General features: G+C 42.6%; 1 protein-coding gene and 1 long non-coding RNA gene across 2 annotated transcripts in view; one reads left to right on the top strand and one right to left on the bottom strand.

Annotated features, from left to right (window-relative positions):
• si:cabz01090165.1 (leucine-rich repeat and fibronectin type III domain-containing protein 1-like protein) overlaps positions 1–9,023 on the top strand; it is a 428,959-nt gene that overhangs the window by 402,267 nt on the left and 17,669 nt on the right. The window contains exons 10-11 of the mRNA XM_032510641.1: positions 81–293; positions 1,506–1,816. Of these exons, the coding sequence (XP_032366532.1) occupies positions 81–293; positions 1,506–1,816 (524 nt within the window). The remainder of the gene's footprint in view (positions 1–80; positions 294–1,505; positions 1,817–9,023) is intronic.
• The window catches only part of LOC116685727 (uncharacterized), a 21,170-nt gene that overhangs the window by 9,693 nt on the left and 2,454 nt on the right, over positions 1–9,023 (bottom strand). The window lies entirely within an intron of this gene.

The following is a 9,023-nucleotide window of genomic DNA, read 5'->3' as shown; positions in this document are numbered from 1 at the left end:
GTGGGCTGAACGTTTTGGGAACCCCTGATTTAATGTATGACTTTTGTATTGTCGTGGTCTGGTCTCGTGTCCCCTGACAGGAGGAGTTTGTTTGCGAGCCCCCGATGATAACTCGCCACACCTCCAAGATGTTTGTGATGGAGGGTCAGGAGGTCAGCCTGCGCTGCAAGTCCATCGGAGACCCCGAGCCCTCGACGCATTGGGTCAGTCCGGACGGGAAGCTGATCGGCAACACGTCCAGAACCATCTGCTACGAGAACGGCTCGCTGGACATCCTCAAGGCCTCGGTCAAGGTAGAGCCGTGCTTTCATTGGCCGGGGATAACATGGCTGCTCTGTTGATTTAGGATTTATTCTTAAACTGTTGGTCAGTGTGAAAACCTTTTTTTTTTTTCATATATCTTTTGATTTTGGCTCTACTGTCCGTCCTTATATGCCGTCTTTTAACCCTTGTGCAGTCTTCCCATCAAAATTGAAAATCAACACTTTTGTTGACACTTTTTATCAATGTTTTAAACTTTTTCTTACATTTTTGTCCCCTTTTTTTTACACTTTTGCCGCTTTTTTTAATGTTTGTTTTCAACACTACGTAACACTAACTTATTAACTTTAGTTTCACAGTTATTCTTAGATTGTATGGTCAATAAACCTCATTTATAAGAAATTATACCTAGTGTTTGAACAGAAATGAGGAATTATTTAAAATCAAATTAAAGGAATGTATGTGGATGGATAATCACAGACTCTCAACTTGTATTCAATACTGTTTCAAACCCACTTCAATTTGTTTTCAAATGCTATAAAATTGAACAAGACGCCCCAAAATTAATGAAAGTAGAGATGTGTGTACTTGGCAAAGAGCGTTGGGTGGAATCAATCCTGTTATTTTGGGGAATTATAAAGAACACTGATGTAGGAAAACGGGACAATTTGACCTGAGGACAACATGAGGGTTCAGTTCATTAGGACAGTTCATTATTTGGTTGTGGAAAACAAGAAAACATATCAATATGACGTTTGAATGATAAAGGAAAATTAACATGACAAACGTAAGAGATCAGTGGACCAAGGCGCATTGTGAAGGACATGAAGGGATAAAATATGTTGTTTGAAAGTTGCCGGTGTGTAAAAAACGAGCGCAGAAGGTCCAACATGTAGCTTAAAGTAAAGAATAAAACGTTCAAATGATTAGCTAAATATAACATTAATGGATCAATGGTTGAAACATTAAGTTTTGCTACATGTTGTAGTAGCCTAGGAGCTAATTTTACCATTGCGGACCAAACCAACGGACTGTTAAATTGTCTGGAAACATTAGTGTTATTTATTATATTGTTGTATACATCGGTAATGATAACGGGGTACGGGACTTCATCCGTTAGGGCTGTGGGGGGTACCTCGGACTAAAAAGGTTTGGGAACCAGGGTCACAGGGAACCAACAAACAAAGTCAAAGCGAAGATAAATTCTGGGTCTTCTCTTTCCTTTTTTTTCTGGTGATTTGTAGGATTCTGGAAAGTTCACGTGCATCGCATCCAACGCCGCCGGGGAGGCCACCGCTCCGGTCGAGTTGGTCGTCAACCCCTCGCCGCACTTTGACCCTAAACTGGACCCCGACCCGGGGCCTTCGGACATCCCCACGTCCATCAAGTCCAACGTCAGCGGGGGTCACGCCCGGTACGACCAGCAGAGGGTCAGCGTGTCGGATCTAACGTCCAGTACTGCTACCATCAGGTGGCCCCCGCAGAACCACATACCAGGGGTCCGCATGTACCAGATCCAGTACAACAGCTCCACGGACGATATCCTCATTTACAGGTAGGAGAGTGTGTGCGTTGGTGGTGGGGGGGCTCACACTCCCAGACCTATTTCCACACCACTTTGGATTCATCCCGCCTGTTTGACCCGTTTAACAAAACTTTCTATATCAGAACTATGACAAGAGAACAGAAAAGTGACAAAAAACATGAAAAACCTTAGAAAAAGCGACAAAAAATTGTTAAAATATTGAATAAAACATAATTTAAAAAAACATCAAAAGGTGACAAAAGACATGGAATAAATCAACAAAAAATTGTAAAAAAAATTTAAAAAAATAACAAAATGCAATTCAAAAAAGTGACAAAACAATTGGAATAAAATTGACAAAAACGTTGAGAAAAGTGTAGAAAAAGAATTTTCATCCCAGAAAAACACAGAGTTGCAGGTTGACGGGAAGACAACACAAGGCTTAAGGCAGAGATGGGGACTCAAAAAAACATATATATATTTGATTTTTAAATTACCAAATATTTGTATCGGTATTGGCCTCAAAAATCCTTTATTGGTCGGGCTGTAGTTGATGGTGTGATCTATATTTTATGTCTGTGACACTAACTTTGGGTGAGCAAAGCGCCGGATGTCGGGTTTTTTCCTGGAAATGTTCTTCTGTTGATCAAGACTAAGACCGAGCTGCTTCTTCTGAATATTTGTGTTAGCGACATTCAATTAAATAAAATTTTATTTATAGTATCAATTCATAACAAGAGTTATCTCGAGACCCTTTACAGATAGAGTAGGTCTAGACCACACTCCAGAATTTACAAGGACCCAACAGGTCTAGTAGTTTCCTCCAGAGCAACATGTCAGTTCTGCTGTACCAGAACATAATGAACTACTATAGTAATGGAGGTTAAAAGAAGGGTTTTGGTTGTGATTATCTCCCTGAAACTGGCAATCATTACCTCCTAACAATAAGAGTAATCCACCACTCAACAATGGGAAAGAGCGCTTCTAGAGTAGACAAAGAATGGTGCATTGTTCCTCTGTAATATTTCTGACTGATTTAAAGAAATTAATTAATACCTGGTGGCTGACGAGGCTGGATGCTTTGATGAACAGAGATTATTTTCAGTTTACAAACCAATCAGCTGTGTAAAGCACATTGTCTTCTTCTCCAAGAAATAAAATCATCCTGTTCCAGTCGGTCTCACGGTAACACTATCATCATGTTACAGCTCTCTATTCAGGCTTTATTATATTTACTCCAAGTTAAATATTCAAGCCCAACAATCCCTGTTTTTATAGAAGCACTAGTGTATTCATGTCAGTTCTCCAGACTGACACCGAATGCCATCATTTGTACGATAAAAGAGACTTCAGATACAGTATTAGGGGACCACTAAGGTCTATATAAAAGAGACTTCAGATACAGTATTAGGGACCACTAAGGTCTATATAAAAGAGACTTCAGATACAGTATTAGGGGACCACTAAGGTCTATATAAAAGAGACTTCAGATACAGTATTAGGGACCACTAATATAAATATAAAATCACCATGTCATTGGACCTTTAAAGGAGCTTCCCCGGTCTTGTAACACAAGGAGAGCTTCTTCTGTCAGAGCTTCTTTTATTTGGTTTTGAAACTCTGAACCCTCCAAAAAAAATGCTTTCACACTTTACACAACTGGACCATTGTTTAGTTTGATCCGGACCGAGACTTTTGATCGGACCAAAATGTGGTCTTCTGATCCGGACCGTGGTCCGAGGCACCTTTCACACCTACAATTTGGGTTCAAACCAATCTGAAAAGTCTGAAAGTCCGGACCAAATGAGGGATGGGGAAAGGAAACGTCACACGTGGGAGCCGTTCAACACAAGTGTGTTGCTCGGTTGCAAAGGCTAACGGGGCTCGGTTAGCACAACCACATCATGTTAGAAAAGCACAGCCGAAACGATGTGGCATAAACCAAGTGTTAGCCGCGATGCTAACGGCATTTATAACTAAGCCAAACGATGCTGCCACTGCTATTTTAGTGATTTATAAGCAACCTGTTTCTTGCAGATTGTCACGCTACTGAGGATACAGCTGTGAGAAGATAATATGTGAAGTCGGAGCTAACTCTGAAAGCTGTAGAGCAGCTAATGTAAACTTAAACTGTCTCCATGAAGCTAAGCTCATTTAACTCCGGTAGGAAACCAAAACAAGCTAACTATTGATAATAATAAGCAAAATAAGCATTTTGGCTCGGTGGATGGCAATTTGGAAGTCATGTCAAAACTATTTCCCATCCTTCTTCCTACTTCCGCCCCCCCCCCCCCGAGGTTTCTCACTCCCATAATTAATTATTCATCAGTCGTGACATGAGGAGAAGGAGATTAGCCAACCTATTTATATTGTTTTTTTTACCATTTTGAATTCTGTTCGACTTTGCGAATTCGTTCCAACAGCCCTAGTACGCAGTCAGTCCACTCCTAAAGCTCTGGCTATTCTGGCCTCCCTTATAATCCATGACTCAAGTAAAAAAAAACATACAAAACACCCATTTTAGCTCACAGTGCAGCACTTTTGACTTTAAGTGCAAAACATTTTATAACATAAGTGGAGCTCTCTGCCAGAGTGATTGGCCTCTCCACTGTACCCGGTTACAGAAGAGACTCGGGACGCCCACTCCGGCCTCTTCGCCCCGCCTCTGCAGTCTGATCCCGGGCTACACGCAGACTCTCAGTGAGACGCTCCAGCTCCGAGCTCTTCATCTTCACACGCTGAGGCGCTCGCTGTACTCTGCAACTCTTCACTTCCACTGTTGTGATTACTGTTACGTCCCGGGCCGTATTCGCTGAGCAGCACCTAGTTTTTTTTTCTTATCAATTCTCTTTAAAGTCCCCATGAAATGCATGTTTGTTTCCTTCGAGTGCGGGGTCAAGCTAGTAAGTAATCTTGGCTTTTAACTCCATGTGAGTTGTGTGGTCCTCTGATATCTCTTATTGTTTTACTGTATTTTAGTATTTATTCATTTTATCTATTTTTTTTGTTTTTTAAACCTGATGCTCTTCTTTTGTTTTTACAATATTTGATATTAATTGTTTTGTATGTTTGAGTTTTCTCTGCAGCACTTTGGCAACTTTGTGTTTGTAAAATGTGCTATACAAATAAAGTGGATTGGATTGGATGTGTGTGTGTGTGTGGGGGGGCAACAGTACACAGAAGTTAAGTTTGGTTCAGAGCATATATAACGACATAAGGCAAGGCAAGGCAGCTTTATCTGTAGAGCACATTTCAGCAACAGGGCAATTCAAAGTGCTTTACACAAAATCAGTTAAACAGATAAAACACAAGTACAAACAGTTAAAAATCATAAGCATTAAAAACCGGTAAAACACATGAATAGACAGTTAAAAACAAATAGAAACATTAAGACACTTAAAACACAAGAATAAAAGTTACAGTGCAGCATAAGAAATTTAAAGAAATGAGCATTCATTTAAAGAAAGGCAGCATCAAAAAGAAAGGTCTTCAGCCTTGATTTAAAAGAACTGAGAGTAGCAGCGGATCTGCAGGTTTCTGGGAGTTTATTCCAGATATGAGGAGCATAGAAACTGAAAGCTGCTTCACCCTGTTTAGTTCTGACTCTGGGGACAGAAAGGAGACCTGTCCCAGATGACCTGAGAGGTCTGGGTGGTGGGCCTGGGAGGAGCAAAGCATGTCTGCAGAGTGTGTCTGCATGACATGTGCTGTCTTTACATTCTTTAGAGGATCAAAGAGTGCAGGGATGAGTCTGCGGCAGAGCTTTAGAACATGAGGAGCTCTCTGCACCTCCTCTGCAGTCTGCACTGTCGGACATTTTGTTCAGTTTGTCATGTGGAGAACAAAGTAAGAACTGCCGAGTCGAAAAGCATTGAGACCTGGTAAAACAGCCCAGTCTCATGGCAGTTTGTGAAATGGTGACGTTATTAAATCTGTTGATTTGTGTACAGGGACGCGGTTTTCTCTTTTTTCTGTATTTTAATGGGAAACATCTTTCGTGATAACGGCACGATTAAGGTAGCGAGAAGTGCCGAAAAGTCCCGTTCTCTCCATGTCCCGTGTGTGGGTTCCTTTCCCTTTTGCTCTTTTCCTAACCACAACCGTTCCGCTTGTGGCGTTTCATTTTCCCGTTGTTACGTCCCCCAGAGACCCCGGATCCCAATTCCTGGTGACCCCCACAAATTAACCGAGAAAATGGCGTCCCTGTTGACGAATCAACAGATATAAAGAGACCATTTCATGAACTGCCGTGAGACCGGCTTGGGTAAAAGTAGATCCTCCAAACCATACGATGATATAGGTTGCGGATTCATATCTGAACCAGAGAATGGAAAGGTTTTGGTTTTAAACACGACGTTGATGTTGTGAAACGGTCCAGTTTGGTCAGATTTAGACACCAAAACTACTTCCGGTTACGCGAAAAACTCCCTTTACACAGCACAATGTTTCTCTCCACCCTTCCATGTTTGTCTGTTGTTATTATTATTATTATTATTATTAATATTATTATTATTATTATTATTATTATTATTGTTATTATTTGTTTGCTGCGCCGGCTCAAATTCCCGTGAGCTGGAATGAGCTAGAAACATGAAACAATGGGGAATGACTGGAAATGGTGTGCATGTGCTTCTTTAGAAATATGAACCCACTTTGTTACATCACTTTCTTCTTTGCTCCCATCATAATTACTACAGCCACTAGAGGACGCCGCCACTAAAAATGTAAATATGACACCTCATTGCTGCTTGGACAACAATCTCTAGACGCATTTATTTCACTGTACAGTTGTGATATGAAATTTGTTGCTGTTTTGAGTTTCATCTCTGCTTCCCATCCAGTTACATGCAATTGTTCTACTTTCTTGACTCACATTTTACCAGTTCTTGTTCAAAGACACCTTTACTCTACCTTTTGCAAACCCTCAGTCTAATCTGCACTCCTGGATGCAGTCAGCTTCCCCACATCCAGCCATTTCTAACCTGCATCCATTCAGGGAAAGTGGAGTGAGGAAACGAGCTTGCCTGCTGCACATTCCCATTTGGGAGCTGTCCAATACTGCTGAACTGCATTTACTGTGTGAATGGAGCAGCTGCAGAAAGGCCGTTGCCCGAGCTCGGGGGGGTAATCCTGGAAGTTGTTGAGGGATTGGCGGCCGCTGGTCTTCTGCCGGCCGTGCTGCCCTGCTGCCTTATCATAATGCTGTGACATGTGGGCCAATGAGATTTTTAGAAGTTCGGTGACGTTCATTGACCATCATCACGGATATCAGGGCTGCCCATGCCACAGGGGAGAGCAGTTCAGCCCAACAAATTATGCATTACACATGTAGGTTATTTGAAATTGAGCACAGATGAACTCATTTTTCCCTTCCTAGTAGCATAGCATGGCTTCTTCTTTGACAGAGCTCTTTGGTTCTGAGCTATGAGCTGTTACATAGTCTAATAGTATCGAAGACGGTTCATTTCCGGGGTTGTTCCGGGGCCGCCGGAAGACCTGCCGGATGTCCCTAATTATCAGTCGGATGTCCGTCACCTTCCCCTGTCTTTGTGTTGGCTTTCTAACCTCCAGTGGATTTCTGAGGACTATGGTTACCTGGTCCTCAGATCTCTGCAGGGTAAATCCAGACATCTAGCTAGACTATCTGTCCAATCTGAGGACTATGGTTACCTGGTCCTCAGATCTCTGCAGGGTAAATCCAGACAGCTAGCTAGACTATCTGTCCAATCTGAGTTTTCTGCACGACTAGAACAACCATTGAACAGTTTTTACACAAGTTCCTACCCGAGACTAGTGTTGTGGAAGAAGGTCTGGAAATGCGAGACCAGCTGTAACATGAGTAGAAGGATTCACGTTATATGATGAAAGACAGGCATATGAGAAAGAATGCACAAAATCAATGAACTCTAAATTCTAAATGCATTCTGCGAAACAAACTAGGATCTAAAGATACTTTTAGGGTGAACGAGTAAAAAGGAACAAATGAGTCATCAATGAGGGAGAACAAGAAGGAGACAGAAGAGTGTGAAAGGCAAAGGAATATTGGAGAAGGATGGAGAGAGAGAGAGACAGAGAGAGAGACAGAGAGAGAGAGAGAAGGCTGCATGGCTTCCATCTCACCTCCTCCTCCTCTGCTTTTTTTTTTCTTCATCTCAGTTCCCTCACACACTCAGGTCTTCAGTTTTCAACGTGCTGCGCTGGCAGAAAAGTCGAGAACCGAAACGGCGAGATAACAGATCGACATTTCCTCCTCTCTGTGTCTGGTGGTGTGTCTCTGTAGATGTAGGGGAGGGGGAAGGGAGGGGCAGGGGGGGGAGGAGGAGAGGAAAGAAAAGAAGGTTGTATTTTAACAGTATTCCCTCCTTCTTCTCTATTCTGCCCATGGGCAAGAACAACCTGAACAGCTTTATCCTTCACCTCTCTCCCTGACTTACTTACTCTATCTCTATGTCTCTCTCAAATACACACACACACACATACACACACACACACACACGCACACACACACACAAACTCTAAGGATTACGGGTCCAGGGAGAGATCAACCTCTGTCAGCACCAGGAAATGAATCCATTGATTCTCCTTTCTTTAATATTCTCTTCTGCTCCTCTTTCTGTCTTAAATCAGGTGTGTGTGTGTGTGTGTGTGTGTGTGTGTGTGTGTGTGTGTGCCTGCCTGCCTGCTTGCATGAAAGGCTTAATATAGCACAGTGTGAGAATATGTGTGTGTCTGCATTTAAATGTGTGTGTGCTGGCTTTCTAATTACCATCCTGCCCGGCTCTCGAAGGAGAGATTAAAGAAGCGAGAAAGAGGTAGAATGGAGAAGTAGAAAGACGGCGGAGGGGTGGATTGACGAGGTGTTCGGAATAAGAGATGTTTCTTTGACTCAGCTAGTACGGAGATAGGTGCAAGGAAGTGAGGGAGGAAGGAAGGAAGGAAGGAAATGCGGGGAGCAAGGGTCCAGGAAATGACGGTTGATCATATTCTGCTGGCGTCAACTTTCCTCTTTTTCTACATCTCTTTTTTTACACCTCCAGTTTTCTATCACTCTATCAGTGCACAGACCTTTCAGAAAGGCAATGTAATGTCACCTTCCCTCACTCCTTCACTTCACCTTATCCCTCCCCTCGTTCCCTTCCTTTCCTCTCTCTGCTCTCCCTCCATCCCCCAAATGTGGCTTTGACCCGCCGGGTCTCCGGTTAGCTTTTGTCCAACTGCCACTTTGCTCGTTTGAAAG

Source organism: Etheostoma spectabile, unplaced genomic scaffold, assembly GCF_008692095.1.
Source record: "Etheostoma spectabile isolate EspeVRDwgs_2016 unplaced genomic scaffold, UIUC_Espe_1.0 scaffold172, whole genome shotgun sequence".
In the NCBI taxonomy this organism is placed as follows: Eukaryota; Metazoa; Chordata; class Actinopteri; order Perciformes; family Percidae; genus Etheostoma; species Etheostoma spectabile.
This window is presented reverse-complemented; position numbering and strand designations above follow the sequence as displayed.